This window comes from Momordica charantia (genome assembly GCF_013281855.1).
Source record: "Momordica charantia cultivar OHB3-1 chromosome 7 unlocalized genomic scaffold, Mcharantia_2.0 BLBB01000007.1, whole genome shotgun sequence".
Lineage (NCBI taxonomy): Eukaryota > Viridiplantae > Streptophyta > Magnoliopsida > Cucurbitales > Cucurbitaceae > Momordica > Momordica charantia.
The window spans coordinates 17,550,434-17,565,918 of record NW_028275165.1 but is presented as its reverse complement, the minus strand read 5'-3'; the positions used below and the strand labels follow the sequence as shown (position 1 = coordinate 17,565,918).

The 15,485-nt window shown below is 33.4% G+C and overlaps 1 protein-coding gene and 2 non-coding genes across 14 annotated transcripts; all 3 read left to right on the top strand.

Moving 5' to 3' along the window:
* The first annotated feature begins 225 nt into the window (after positions 1 to 225).
* TRNAY-GUA (transfer RNA tyrosine (anticodon GUA)) lies at positions 226 to 313 on the top strand. Its single transcript is given in 2 exon segments — positions 226 to 262; positions 278 to 313. It is a non-coding gene; the product is annotated as a tRNA-Tyr (tRNA).
* A 2,406-nt stretch (positions 314 to 2,719) lies between these two features.
* Positions 2,720 to 11,428, top strand: LOC111009679 (actin-related protein 2/3 complex subunit 4). Of its 12 annotated transcripts, none has more exons than XR_015792235.1 (15): positions 2,720 to 2,946; positions 3,209 to 3,279; positions 3,364 to 3,532; positions 3,620 to 3,701; positions 4,041 to 4,106; positions 4,924 to 4,976; positions 5,564 to 5,591; positions 5,834 to 5,908; positions 6,457 to 6,561; positions 7,111 to 7,200; positions 7,460 to 7,576; positions 9,412 to 9,543; positions 9,761 to 10,402; positions 10,474 to 10,542; positions 10,652 to 11,428. XR_015792235.1 is itself a non-coding variant. In XM_022282848.2 (12 exons), the coding sequence occupies exons 4-11, from the start codon at positions 3,699 to 3,701 to the stop codon at positions 7,547 to 7,549; spliced, it is 510 nt and encodes a 169-aa protein (XP_022138540.1). In that variant the 5' UTR covers positions 2,720 to 2,946; positions 3,209 to 3,279; positions 3,364 to 3,532; positions 3,620 to 3,698; the 3' UTR covers positions 7,550 to 7,576; positions 7,682 to 7,853. The 12 variants fall into 12 exon arrangements, 2 of the variants coding, with proteins under 2 accessions (XP_022138540.1, XP_022138541.1); XR_015792231.1 differs by having other exon boundaries at positions 10,644 to 11,428; XR_002601265.2 differs by having other exon boundaries at positions 10,466 to 10,542.
* Positions 3,199 to 3,285, top strand: TRNAY-GUA (transfer RNA tyrosine (anticodon GUA)). The gene is given in 2 exon segments: positions 3,199 to 3,235; positions 3,250 to 3,285. It is a non-coding gene; the product is annotated as a tRNA-Tyr (tRNA).
* Positions 11,429 to 15,485: the final 4,057 nt, after the last annotated feature.

Here is a 15,485-nt window from a genome sequence, read left to right as displayed (position 1 = left end):
TTGTCTTACAAATGTAAAATTGTAAACAAAATATATACCGAACGAGCTATGTCTCAAAAAATAAGATAGAAAACAATATGAAGGGATCAAAACAACTCCTTATTAGGAGCAAAAATAAATAAACTAAAATAGATAAAAGTAAATTACAATAACTAAAATAGGATTTTAAGTTATATTTTAAGATTTAATATACTTTATAATAAAATTTAGTAAAAGTTTAATATTCCGACCTTAGCTCAGTTGGTAGAGCGGAGGACTGTAGTCGTAGGCAGCTTTAATCCTTAGGTCGCTGGTCCGAAACCGGCAGGTCGGATTCTTTTTCTTTATTTTTTTTTTTCATTCTTTTTCCTGCTCTTCTTATTTTATTATTTTATTTTTGTATTTTTTAGTAAATAAGTGCATTATAAACTCCTCCTAGAGAGCATTGTTCATCGGCTTCATTGCGTAGAGGGGTGATCAAACAAAGTCGAAAAATCGATCCAATCGACTAAAATGATCAAACCGAGTCGGTCGGTCGATTTAAAGGATGAATCGGTTGGTGTCGATTTTTTCCCGCTCTTCTTATTTTATTATTTTATAAAAAAAAAAGAAAAAGTCGAAACTTTCTTCCACGAGAGAGATTTCCAAAAGTGGAACGAGGGGATAAATGATAACTAAAAGTGAAAAAGAAGAAAGATGCAAGAGTAAAGAGACGAAGATAGAGAAATTAAGAGAACAAAAAAGAGAGGGGAGAAACAAATTGAAAAGAAAGGGAACAAAAAGGGAGTGGGTAATAAAAAGGCACGTGGCTGGAAACATTAAAAACAATTTAATTCTTAAGTAAAATACTTGCTCCTCATTAGTAAAGAAGAATCTTGTCCTTACCACCATTTGAATATTTCACAATTCATCCGTTAGGAGTAAAGTATTTTCTTTCCATTGATAATAAAAAAAAAATAAAAATGAGGAAAGAAAATTTCATAACTTAAGAATGGGTTAATTATTATCATAATAATTATCAAAGAAAAAAAAACACACACGCACTGCGTTTAATTTTCTTTTTAGATTCAAATTCAAGCTGCAATTTAATTTAATAAATATAATATTTTTGTAGGGACTGAAGTTGTTAAGGGCTTCTATCTACTTACCCGGGCTCCAAACGGGACTTGGTATGCATAATATTCTTTAAAATGATTATTATAATTTTTTATAATTTTTTAAGTATACATCCGTTTTTTCTCATTTATTTTAAATTTACCCACAAATTTTCAAAAAATCTGTTTCTCTATAACCTCTTGTACTAGAGATGAAATCTTATTTTTTAAAAGAAATAAATTTATGTAGAAGGTTCTAGCTTCATTTTATTTTTGAAGATTAAGTTTACTTATTTGAGAAATAAGTGAATTTAAAAAAAAACTTCGACCTTTACCCACTCATAAAACGGGACGTCTCTATGAAGAGAAGGAAGAAAATTTTAATACACGGTATAAAACTTTACTGTTTAGTATATAATATATTACAGTATTTGTTTTTTCTTTAAAAAATAAATATTGTTTGTGAACAGATGACCACAAATGCGTGCCAACACATGGTCAATTAAGAGATCGTGTCTTGATTTTTTTAAAAAGACGACCAATTGGGATAGTCGTCTCTTCAAGAGACAATCAAGTCCCACCTAATTTTCAGGCATTATTTTTTAAATAAATTTGGAAAAACACATTTTTTTTAAATTTAATTTATATCTAACATTATTTTAAAAATAAGTTTAAAACAAAACATTATTTTAAAAAAATCCGTCTGAGATGAGGTTTGATAATTATTACATTTTTTTAAAATTGAGCCAAAAAACCATACTTTTGTTGGATGGATGTGTCTGTTTTGTTATTTTCTTTTAAAAACATTGCAAACATCCAAAAAATCCTTTACCTAATTTTGAACTGTCTTCCCAATCTAAATTGTAAGAGGCCTTGAGGTTGATCAGTTCACCACATTATAACCTTCCACCTTTACCCACTAATGATGCATTGAGCTAGAAATAAAATGAAAAAGACTCTGGGGTCTAGATAGCTTTGCGCAAATGGAAGGAATGAATGAATGGAAGAATAAGAAGGAAGGTAGATGAGTTTTTGCAGTAGTGGGACCCTGGAGAGATCAACCTCAGGACGAACATGTAGAAATTGTTAGAGAATAACATGAAAAAGAGTTAACGTACGTAGTTCATATACAACAATCTCAAGACACAGTCTGAAGAAGTTTTATATAACAACCTCAAGACGAAGGTGATAGAGAATTGGAATTGGGCATGCCGGTGCTGAGGAGGGCTCTCGACGACAAACGATTGAGAAGTTCACAAACTTGTCAAGAGTTCTGCAAGAAGATCAAGATCAATGACCTGCGTTGAACCAGCTGCATAGAGCCTGATGAGGTAATTAGAGGCTCAACTGGACCGGGGGAGATGCTTTGTGACAACATCCAACCAGTTCGAATCGGGGCGGCGCCTCGAGACTCTACTGTGGGGAGAGGCAGGACTTGTTTACTTTATTTTCTGGACAATTGGTTTTTGATTGATGAACGGTTAACTTTTATGCAATTTTTTTTGTGTGAAACTCAGAATGTTTTGTTGTTTAGAGTGCTGTCAAAGGGGTGTCAGTGCCCGAACCGAACCGATGAACCGATTCAATTCGGTTCGGTTCTCAGAGACCGAATAAAGAGAATTTGCAATACTGCGCTGCCTGCCCTGCTGCCCTCTCTGTCTCAAGTTTCAACAACCCACAAGTTTTATCTCTCTTTCTCTCAACAAATCGATTTCTCACTCTCGACAAAATCCGTTCTCTGTCTCTCAAGGCGGCCAACCTTCCGACGGAGAATCCGACGATATCCAAACAAATCTAAGAAACCCACGACGGCGATTCCAACCTTCCGATTGAAGGATTTGGATTTTGGATCTGGAAACTGTTGCAAAATAAGGTGTGCATTACATCTTCCATTAATTGAAACAAAAAATTGTTAATTAAACGTTTTTTTCTTTTTTTTTTTTCTGTCACGAAGGTGAAATTGGTGTTACTGAAAGAAAAAAAAAAGGTGACCCGACCCGAACTGTAATCGACTAATTACGCCCCAAAATTATTAAAAATCGAAATTATTAGGAGAAAATGGTACTGTAACTTATGTTTTAAGTTTGGTATTTTTTATAATATAATTCACCCAATGTTCGTCGATCCGACCTTAGCTCAGTTGGTAGAGCGGAGGACTGTAGTCGTTTGCAGCTTAATCCTTAGGTCGCTGGTTCGAATCCGGCAGGTCAGATTTTTTTCTTGTTATTTTATTTTTTTGAGAAGTAAGTGCATTAATCAGTTTTTGAACAACATTGGATTTGAAAGGCAGGAAGGGAAATTATCGATCCAATTCCACTCCTCCTAGACAGCACTGTTCATCGGCTACTACGTTGCGCACTGTTAATTTCTCTTCTCATCCACGGGCCCAAATAAATTTAAGTTAGGTCAGAATCTGTGTTGTTCGATACACGAATTGTTTCAAAGGAATCGGATTCCAGGTAAAGGGTTGCTTGTAAATTGTAATCCTCTGCAAATACCCAAGATTTTCAAGGGTTTTAACATCCCTTTGTTCTTTGATGTTGCAGCACCCGGCTTTCATAGTCTCGCCAATTGCCACCTCCGCCGGCGTCGGACGCAGGGAGCTTGATCTTTGCTCTACATAAAATGGTGGGTAACAAACAATTCTTGTCTCTGTTGATCTTTGCTCTTTCTAAAGTTGTTTTGAATAATTAGAAGATCGTTGCTAATGGAGTTCATTTGTTTTAACTTAGCGATGTCCGATTTAACTTATTTTTATAGTGAAATTGATGGTGGTAATGGACATGGAACAATTCGAGATTCAGTGTTTTGCGGATTTCTTCATAGTATCGAAGGAAGCTGGCTTTGCTCCCATATGTTTTTTGACTTTTGATCATGTGTTTGGCTTCAGTAATTTTTTGTCAAAATGAGATTGTTCTTTTGTCTTGTTTTCTATCCTGATTTTTCTTTCTGTATGTGAAAACTCAGGCAAACACTTTGCGCTTGTATTTGACGTGCATACGGAACACTCTTGAGGCTGCGATGTGCCTTCAGGTATATCTGTCATCGTCGTGTTGTTGCTTCGATTTAATTTCGGTTATGAGTGCAGTTATTTGTATTTTGTTATATTATTTTTCGAATCAAACTTATTAGATTCTGTAAAATAGTTTGTCCTTGAATACCTGAGAGCTACGTCAACTGACTTTTCATTCTATGGATTATTGGCGTTAGAATATGAAGAATGCAATGTTAAGCCGAACACATTGTTTGTATTTGTTTCTTGCTGAATATACATAGATGTGTAAGTGAGTGGAAATACTTCTTTACGTTTCGCTAGGTTTTCTTAATTTCCATCCAAAGTGCAAACATTCATTAAATAAAATGTTAATTTGTCATAATAAATCTAGAGAGTGCCATGCTTTTAGTATTTTTAGTCACGAAGAGGTCAAAAATACTTTCTAATTTATACTTCTTGTTGAAGGAGAAAGAAGTCATTGAATTCTAATATTGAGTTCTCTCTTCTGCTTACACTTCGCATTATTTGTCTTGGAGAAACTTCATAGATAGTCAGGTGGCTTAAGTGGTCGAACTCGAATATCCCTCTAGGCTCCAAGTTAACAGTGTGTACGTTAAGAGTAGTGAATATCAGTATTCTCGAGTAGTAAGTACATTGAGTTGAGAGTGAATGAAGTGCAAACCTATGAATGACCGGTTATATTTTTGTATGGTGTTCCTCCACTTTCTATTTCTTGAAATCATTGATTACTCTGGATATTTGCTCTAATATAAATATCCTTGGTTGTCTAACTTACTTCAACATATTTATAACGTTTGATTTGTCAAAAAAAAAAAAATTTCCACATAATTGCAGAATTTTCCTTGTCAAGAAGTTGAAAGACATAACAAGCCAGAGGTTGAACTAAAGTATGGTTTTGTCTCTCGTACATTTTAAAACTTCTTACTATAATTATTTTAGATATATCATTGTTTGTGAGCCATTGGTGACCCGAGTTGCCTGGTTAATGATTTCATTAATATGCACCATTGCGAACATTCTTGAGGTCACTGTATGAAAAATCTCGACACAGCCTTGTGAAGTTTATACAAAGCAATTGAACTAGGGAACTTTTAGTCATCGGCTCTTTTGGTTATCTGGTAGTTGTTCGCTTATCAATATTGCGTAGGGGTGTAATATTGTGATTATCTTTCTTTTATATAAATCATTTCGGTTACTTCTTAGCTTTACTGTTACGTGTTATGTCTTTTAAATGCGTTTTCTCATTGGTTGGTTTATTTCAACTAAGCCCCAGCTTGTATTGGTTAGTTTAACATGTTGTTGATAATTGGTTAATAACTACCTGTCTTAGTGACTTGTATGAATACCTGCCATGCTACTGGGTAAGCAGATAAATAAGGACTACTTTTTAGAAAGGCTAAGTATATTGTTCTTGAAATATTGTTAGTTTCTTGTTTACCCCATGCTAATTATTTTATTGTTTTTCCTCTTCCAGGACCAGCCCGGAACTTCTTCTCAATCCTGTAAGATCCCTTTACAGCTTAGATTTCCTATTTGACGGTTGCCATTTCCATCATTAAATGCCATTGTGCTTGGCAATTTACCATTTGTTGATGTCGTTTTTTCTCCTTTTAATTGGAGAATCATGGGCATGCAAAAAACATTCTTAGGAGTTAGGGTGCAGTCGGGGAATGACTTCTATACGTTTATATAACAGTGATATGTTGATGGACATCTATGATCCTTTAATGTTTTGCTCTTGCAGATCTCAATATGTAGAAATGAATCAGAGAAGTGTTTGATTGAGACATCTATAAACTCACTTCGCATAAGTCTCAAGGTGATTTTATTTTCTTCTTACTTTTAATCTTTTGGCAATAGACTTGAAGGTGAATTTTGAGGAATTTTGTTTCTATGCTTTGCTGATACTGATAAGGCGATAAAGAGAGAGGTACCTTTGTTCTGTGGGGCCATTTTTTTTCGGCTTAAAATGCTCCTTTGAATTGGAGTTAGTAATTTAGAATGTTTTTCATGGATTGAGTTGAGTTCTTAATATTGTAGACAGTTAATCACTAGGCTATGCATATTATTGATGTATAAGCGGAAAAGTGGACACTTACGTCTAAGAGGGTACTTCATAGTTGTATGTTTTTGATTCTTGGTCATCTTTTTAACATTTAGTCATTGGTTGGGTTCGTCCCGAAGGTTTAACTTCAACCTTGAAGGGCATATGTACTCCCTTTTCCATCCATTCAATTACTTAGGCTAATTCTTTTGATCCTGTCTAGCTTAGCTGAAGAAACACGGCTGAATGTCTGAGATATTTATTACAGATCACCATCAACTTATTCACAATTATCTTATGCTCGAACTCTTTCTTGTGCATAGGTTAAGCAGACAGATGAACTGGAGAACATTTTAACTAAGAAGTTCCTTCGATTTTTGTCAATGCGGGCAGAAGCTTTTAAGGTTCTGAGACGAAAACCCGTACAGGTATTGAGAGTTTCGAATCATGAAGTTAACTTTATGCTTAAATTTAATATAATATATTCAAGAAACTAATTGAGGGAAAACTGTAATGTGAGTTCTAGGTTCATCTTTGTGGTATAGAGAGATAAGAGACGTTCTCCAATTACTTTTATTATCAGAGTGGTTGGAACAATATAAAACTGTACCCATAATCACGTATGGTGAAACCTTTTAACGACACTATTTGTGTCTACGTAACTTAGTTACTGTGGTCTTGGGATTGACCTACCCTTAGTTTGTCTTTTCAAGAGAGAATTTTCTCAATAAGCATTAGATTGTTGTGGTGTCAAATATTTATGGCCACTGGTCAGGCATGTCTTGCCTTGAACTTTTAAAGATTCTGGATTAAGCATGGTTTTAGTAATGTTAAAGTCCTGTCTCATTTCTTTCTCTTTTCTTTTTCCTCAAAGCTAAAGTGAATAATAGCATGAGCCTCTAATATCATGAATCTTGTCACGCATAAGAGTTTTTCAGAATATTAATCTTTTGTTTCCTTTCGGCTTCATTTAACAGGGATATGATATTAGCTTTCTCATCACAAACTATCACTGTGAGGAGTTGCAGAAGCAGAGACTCATTGATTTCATTGTACAATTCATGGAGGCAAGAATTTTATCACCATCACATACATTTTTTCGGATTTTTTTTACTTGATTGCATCTTATTCAACTTAATTTTCTACATGATTTTTGCACCTGTCGTCCTACTATGCAATCTGCTCTTCTTAATTTACCTGTTCGAACAAATTAACCGTACTCTTTATGTATGCTGTTTTCTTTTCTGGGCTAGCCACAGACATACATTATTTCAGAAGCTTTCTTGAGCTAGTACAACAATCTTGTTTGTTTTGTTCCACGTGCAGGATATTGATAAAGAGATCAGTGAACTTAAAATGTCCGTGAACACTCGAGGAAGGCTCGTAGCATCAGAGTTTCTAAAGCAATTCACTTGACGTCTCTAGTATAATACTAGTATCTTGGTAAAACTTCAATTCTCTCTGAGTATTTCCTCGAGGTTATTCTGTTTCTGCTTGTTGTGCATAGCCTTCTACTCTATTATATTAGAGAGAGAAAATTCATTGTAGGTAAAGATGACAGTAGCATGGAGCGGGAGTGAGGATGTTCTTTCCCATTCTTGAAAATTTTTAGTCCCTCATCTCCATTTTGTTTTTTGGTTTGGGGATTGAAAATTTGAATCCATAATTTATTCTTTCAACTAAATAAAAACATGTCAATATGAGCATAGTTGAGCGGTAATTGACATATATCATCTCTGACCAAGAGGTCATGACTTCAAATCTTCCCCACCTTTATTTATTATACTAAGAAAAACTATAAATGAAAAATAAAAACTAATTAAACTAACTAAATTCTTAATAAGAAATTGATTTGACTTAGCACACCAACCAACAATAATAGCAATGTAAGAAAAAATGAGTTCTTTGTATAGAATCCATGTATTTCTCTTTTATTTTCTAAATCTCTATCTTATTTGTCAAAATTTAAGGTTGATCATCGAGAGATAATGTTTTCATAGACTAAAGGTGAAATCCTTAAATTTGTTGTCATTTTTTTTTGAATATATATATATATCTTTTGTATCTATAATTCACATATTTATTCAACAACTCTACTCTATTCGATGATAAGTTATTATTCGTGAGTCCAAACGACATTCAACATCAACCTTTATTTAACAACGTTTAAAGATTAAATAGGCACCATCATTAAAGTATTCAAAATTCACTTTTTTTGAATGGTTTTTATTATTTACCAAATATTTAGATGTTTATATAGAGAAATGTTAAACCCATATAATGATTCAAAAGTCAAAAGTTTCTTAATAAATCAAAAGATACTCTATTTACCAAATTAAGATGTTTATTTATTTTTGTGGGTGAAATTATACACTATATTTCAGTTTTTTTTCATATTTAGATTTGGAGATCTAAGTTTTTAATTCTTGACCTTAAATTGCCCTCAATTAATATCAATTGATTTAATGAGATCTATAATAATTTTCTTCTGGACACGTATTCAAACGAAGATTTTTTTAAAAAGTTTCCGAATCCGATTTGAATACACCAATATTTTTAATCTTTTCCCCATAATCAAATATATTCCTTTTTATGGCAGCCATAAGTTTCCAATTTTAATTGCAAATTTTAATTTTAAAAATCAGTCATGTTTTTTTTTTTCTTTTGGTTTCCCCATAGCTGGAAGCCGTGAATATCTCTACATGCCTCCCCCAACCCTAATTTTGGGAAATTTGACCATTAATCATTTTGGATTTATGATCCCTTTAAAAAAAACTAATCGTGACCCTAAAAATTTAATTGTTTAATATGGAATATCAAATGTAGGTTCGAATTTAATTAAAAAAAAAAGTTAAGATTTCATAAATTTGAGCATTTAATGCAATATTGACCTAAGATTTATGAAATTTTGACTTTTTTTTATAATTAAATTTGGACAAATTTTTTTTTATTTTAATAACGAGGAGGGAGGGATTGCTTGATTTTGAAATAATTTAACATTTAAAATTATGAAAGGAATCAAAATTAAGCGGGTGAGGTCAAAGATTAGTTTTTTTGTGAAGGGGATCATATATTCAAATTTCCCCCTAATTTTCATTTTTCATCAACCGCTTCTTCTTCTTCAAGTCACCAACCCTGCACTGTCGCCCTTTCTTCTTCTTCTTCATCTTTCTTTTTCTTCTTTCAGCGTGTCACGGCCACGATCATGCTAGTAAACAAGCCCTAATTTTTTGTTTGTTTTCTTAATCGGAACGTTTCGATTCGTCCGTTTTTCACAGTTCCATCATCGGAAACTGGGATTCAAATCACGATCTGAATCATTTTCCCTTCATTTCGTTCTGAATCGAATCGCGTATCGTACGTTTTGCCTTCGTTTTGTTCTGGATCGAATCGCGTATGGCAAATTTCAGGTGCGTTCTCATTCTTCTGAAATCTAGCTCTTATGTTGAAAATACTTATCGTTGGATTGTCGTGGTCTCTTAGTTTCTTAAATTTGTTTGTTATTCTATTACATCATCCTTGTGTATATCTAGGTAGCTTGTGTTTAAGTTGGAATTTTGAAGGGTGGGTTTTAGTGTTGAAGCGACTGATTTGATTCTTTTTCTGTAATTTTGGGTCGAAAAACAGAGTTATTGATTGAACTGAAGTTAGTTATATAAAGAATCCTTCATTCTGGAAATCAAAGAGAAAAAGCATGTCTAGCAGGCGAGTAAGTTTGAAGATTGTGATAGACATGACTGAGAAGCAGATTCTATACCGGTGAAGCCGACAAGAAATTCATAGACTTCCTCTTCACCATACTTTCTCTCCCTATGGGAACTGTGGCTGAGTTGGTCGCCTACGGCCCACCCGACTTTGGCATGGATCACGTAATATCGTCCCTCGCAAACCTCTACCACAGCGTACACACCTTAAACACCGACTATTTCGAATCAAACACAGCCTCCTATACCCCATCCTTCCATCCAGTACCACCAAATCCCAGCTTGGAAACCTCTTGAAAATCAAATATTCTTCTTCTCCACACACCAGCTATTATACATGTTCTACTCCCAGCTCTCACTCTAGCTTTACCTCTACATGTGCTGCATTGTGTCCCAAATGCTCCGAATCCATGAAGCAAGACCTATGTCAAAGAAGTTCATGGTCATGGACGATGATCTTACTGTCATTCCCATCTCCTCCTCCTCCGCCCCCCTCTTGGATAAGTTGCGTGCGGACAGAGCTGGCCACATTCAAGAGAAGCTTGTTTATTTGGACATGGAATTAGTATGTATTTAATTTTTATTCAAATAACATTTTCATCATAATAAATATAAACATTTTTTGTAGGGACTCAGGTTGTACTCACGCACTTGTGCTCACTAATGTGTTTTTTCCCAAGTTTTTCAGATTTCCAACACAATCTGGTATGCATAATATTCTTTAAATGTCTATTACAATTTTTTACAATCCAGAAACGTTATTCTTTTGGTCATGATCTGTACTTATGCTTGCTTATAAATGGTAGTTCTGCAGGAAGGGGTTGCGATGAATTGTTGGCAAAGATTTAAGATCAACGTCTTTCTGCAGAAAGAAGGAACAAGAAATCAAAGATTAAAGATGAACATCTTTCAAACAAGGAGGCTAAGATTAAAGATGAAGAACTTCTTGTTATCGACTAAACGCTAATGATTTATCTTGGACCCCGGTCGTGCTTCTGGTTTCCATTCCCATCATCATATTGATGATAAATCTCCTCGTGCTCCGCCATAAGAACTTGGAGTCCGTATCATGGTGAAGGTAAGGTAACGCTGTGATTCTTGCTCAAAAAACAGACCGAAGGCGTTCGAGTTATTGGCTCGTCCAACCCGGCAGCATTCATGAGTCGCTCGTTCAACTGTCCCTCGGAGACACGGTCGAGAAGTACCATGCATGGTTGCCCCCCGTCCTTTCTTTCTCTTGGTCCCACCCAGCAAGATACGGGTCAGCCAAAAAAAAAAGGTGAGCGCCCCTTCCCTAATGATCGAGTCTTAGACGAGGTTCGATAATTATTTCATTTTTTAATTTTTGTTTTTAAAAATTGAGTCAAAAAACACTACTTTTTGACTACACCAGGAGTGATGGACCATATATCACTGATAGATTAAACCGTAGATTATAAAATAATTCATTAAAGTAACAATTTAGTTCATAAACTTTAGTTTGTAACGATTTAGTTCCTGTATTTTTAAATTAGTAACAATTTAGTCCTTCAACTTTAATATGTAAGACTTTAGTCCTTGTAATTTAAAGTTGGTCACGATTTAGTCCTTATTGTAAAATTTTTTTTGTTAAGTTTCTTGTATTTATAGATTGATAAACTAAAGAGGGACCAAATATGCTTATGAATTAAAAAGATTAAATTGTTATACGATAAAATTTGACATTTAATTTAAAAAAAAAATTACAATAGAGACTAAATTGTTAGAAATTTTAAACTATAAGGATTAAATAGTTACAAGTTAAAGTGTATGGACTAAATTATTACTTTAGGGAAAGTATAAGGACTAAATGTGGAAGTATAGGGATCAAATGTGTTTTTTTAACTTAAAATGTATCATTCATACGGTGATCGATAGACATTTCAAAGTTATTTTAATTTTTTTCAAAGTAGGTTGGGGTTTGACGTTTCTTTTTTCTTTTACTATATTTGCAATCAATTAAACTTGTTCGGGAAATAACTTAGTTCTCTTTCTGTCACTGTCACTGTTAGGTTTGGTTTCGTTTTTTTTTATTAATGATTTGATTTGAAATATGTATTCACTCAACGCTCTCTCTCTTCTCTCTGCACGTTCATCATTTTTTTTCATTCTTTATTTCTACTTTATTTCTACCACCATTTATTACCATTATTTTGGTTATTGTTTTTGTCCATGTAATGGTCGATTCTATGGAGGGGACTTTGACAAAAAGTAATTTAATAGAAATTCATATATTACTTTAGTTTTTTATAAAATAAAAAAATAAAAAATAATAAGCTACAGTATCACTTACATGTGAAGTTTAAAAAAGTTATTATATGATAAACTACAGCGTCCCAGGAGAATAGTTTTTTTTTTTTCATTGTATGTCATTTTTATTGAAAATTGAAAGGTGGTACAGATATAAAATTTTACCTCTCCATACATAAATTTCTAGCTCCTTTAAAGGCTCTACCACCTTGAGAAGTAAGCGTAATTCTACGTAGGTGGCCATCATAGGATTTGAATTTATTTCCGTCAATGTGGACCAAATGAGCCACTCATGATAACAAAACAATATTTAAACCTAATAATAATAATTGCACGTGATTTAAACATAAATGTTCTCAAATTTTCAGCTGTTCTAAATATTTTTCATTTTAGATAGAAATGACGAACCCATAATTCTTAACAAAGAAAAGTATTAAAATCCCACAATTGTTCTTGATTTTCTCTGAACTGCAACAAAATGGCCTAAAAAGGGAATCGATATTTCAAATTCAAGTCCCAAAAGATTCAAAGATCGTCAAAGTTTCTGTGGCCAAGCGCCATAGAAACTGTGCTATGAGGATTACAATATCAGATTCAGAAGACAACCTTTCCAAATATCATCTTCCCATCTCACCAAAAAAAAATCATGTAGTTGCTGTTAACATCATTGAACTCCTCGATCTACATGTAAAGAAACTAAATTGGTCAATTACACGATCCTTGACGCACCTTCACGATGACTTTCGTAATGAAGTTATCTAAGAATTAAGTTTCTGGTCTATGCAAATCTCCATTGATGACGTAACTATACACAATAATAGATAAATGGAACATAGTTCTTCAGATTATTCTTCTTCTTCGGATGGTTGTTGTTCTTCAGATTATTCTTCTTGAGGTTGTTGTTCTTCTTCAGATTCTTCCGGATATTGTTCTCTACGAGGTCCCATTGCTCTCCTCTACCTTCTTGTGCCTTCTTCTTTCCGTTTCTTCCTTCTTCCTTCTTGTGTCTTCTTCTTGAAGTTGTTCTTCTTCAGATTCTTCTTCCTAAGGTTGTTGTTCTTTCAGATTCTTCTTCTTCTTTGGATGGTTGTTTCGTTCTTCAGATTTTTCTTCTCGAGGTGTTGTTGTTCTTCAGATTCTTCCGGAGATTGTTCTCTACGAGGAAGCTGTTCTCCTCTACGAGATCACATTACTCTCCTCTACCTTCTTGTGGTTTCTTCTTTCTGTTCCTTCTTGTGCCTTCTTCTTGAAGTTGTTCTTCTTCAGATTCTATTTCTTGAGGTTGTTGTTCTTCAAATTCTTCTTCTTCAGGTTGTTGTTAATCTTCTTCTTCTTCGGATGGTTGTGGTTCTTCAGATTCTTCTTCTTGAGGTTGTTGTTCCGTAACAAGGTCGGTGTCCTACTGAACCACCACAAGGTTGTTGTTCAGATAGGTATTTACTCTTTTAATTCTAAATTGCTTAGGATAAAATGTTTGCTAATTTGTTCAGGCAAAACAAATGAGAGAATGTTTGTTTGGAAAGTACGATTACTTACATATGAGGTGTGTAGGATTTAATTAAAATTCAGAAATTCAAATTCATTTTGTTTGTGTATTTCCTTGGAAAACAAAAGATGTAGTTTTTAGAAGGAAGAGGGCGTTGGATTGTCTCAAAAAATTCTTCACCCCTTGAAGATTTTAGACTTTCCCTTCGTGATTGATCTACGTTACAAGATGCTACAAGAGGTTAGTATCCTATCCACGAAAATCCCAACAGGGTGTAATTACGGAAAGAATTTGAGTGTGATCGTCTCCTTAATTCCCAGCTCGGGTAGTATGGCAAATTTAAGCTGCGTTCTCATTATTATGAAATCTAGCTCTTGTGTTAAAATATTTGCTGACGTCACCTTCCATTCCAAATTACTGTCCTACCCATCCATTAACATACTTAAAATTGAGAAAATTAAGGTTTCTAATCCCATTATATAGCTCATTTGGATTTTTAACCCTAATTTGTTCTAATTTGTGACCCATTTCTACTTTTTGTCTTTGTAAAATTACCAAAATATCCTTGTTTATTTTAAGTAAAATTATCCACCAATCTCTTCTCTCAACCCTCATCATTTTTTTTTAATTTGAATCTAATATGGATTAATTTAGGAATCAATTACTTAACCAAACGAATCCACACAAAAAAAAAAATGTAGATTAAATCCTCCAATAATTAAATTAGGGTGAAAAAAAGATTTGCATGATCCAGGAATAAATGCATAAGATTTGTCGGGATTTAATTAAAAAAAATTAAGATTTCATAAATGTCGGGTGAAAATTGCATTAAATGCCCAAAATTTAATTGACCGGGATCCCCAAATTTCAGTTTTTTTTGGCATTCTCTCTCCTCCTAGCCTTATTGTTATCAATTAAATCTCGTGCATTTAATGCAATATTGATCCGAGATTTTTGTAATCTTGACTTTTCTGTAATTAAATTCGTACAAATCTTATGTAATTATGTACGTTTTTTATTTTTTCAAAATTAGATTTTTTAGGGTTGTAATTAATTATTGTGAGAGATTTGTGGAGGGAATAAAGATTGGAAAGAAATTTGTGGGGGAGAGATGGTTGATTTTGAATCATGAGGGTATTAGTAATTTCACATTTAAAAATTATGAAATTATTAATAAATAATGAACAATGGAGGCATAGATTAGTTTTCTTCCGAATGAGATTATAAATTCTATGAGAGGGGTCAAAATTTCAAATTTGTTACTTTCCCTTCTTTTTTAATTTGAATCTCATATTTTCTCTCTCCTTCCCCCTCATCTCTCTTCTTCTCTCTTTTCAAATTTTTTAGATTTTTACGAAACTTCTCCATTTTTTTCTCTTCAAAATTTTTAGAATTTATGGATTTCAAACTTTCTCTTCGTTTTTTTTCCGCATGAATCAACGAAAAATCTCTCTCTCCTTTGTTTATTTTTTTTTTCATAAAAACTTGAGTATTCTTTGACCAACAAAGTAAGCTATTTTGGTTCTATACAATATAAGAAACTTCATTTTTTTCTAACTGGAAAATACCTCGATTATCTCCAAATCAAACGAGATTAAAGAAAAAAAATGAGAGAGAAGAGAAAGAAAAAATGAGTATTCTTCTCTCGCTCTCTCTCTCCTCCCTCGTTTTCTCCTCTCTCTCTCGTAGTCCGGGCTCAGGGATTGCAGTTTTTTTTTCTTTTTTTTTTGCTAATTTAAAAGTATTTGCAAAATTATATTTCCAAACTTTTTTTAATTTTACAAAATATTTCTAAATAGTTTCATTTTTTTTAAATATCTATGCGGTAACATTTAAGTTGATTTACTTGGATTTGTTTTTCTTTTTTTGAAAAGATTTCGGTAATTGAAGATTA

What these genes read in the sequence shown, in the direction of transcription:
- LOC111009679 (XM_022282848.2), top strand. An exon ending in CGGAACTTCTTCTCAATCCT is followed by an intron (nt 5,592 to 5,833) that starts GTAAGATCCCTT and finishes TTGCTCTTGCAG; the next exon opens with ATCTCAATATGTAGAAATGA. An exon ending in CACTTCGCATAAGTCTCAAG is followed by an intron (nt 5,909 to 6,456) that starts GTGATTTTATTT and finishes TCTTGTGCATAG; the next exon opens with GTTAAGCAGACAGATGAACT.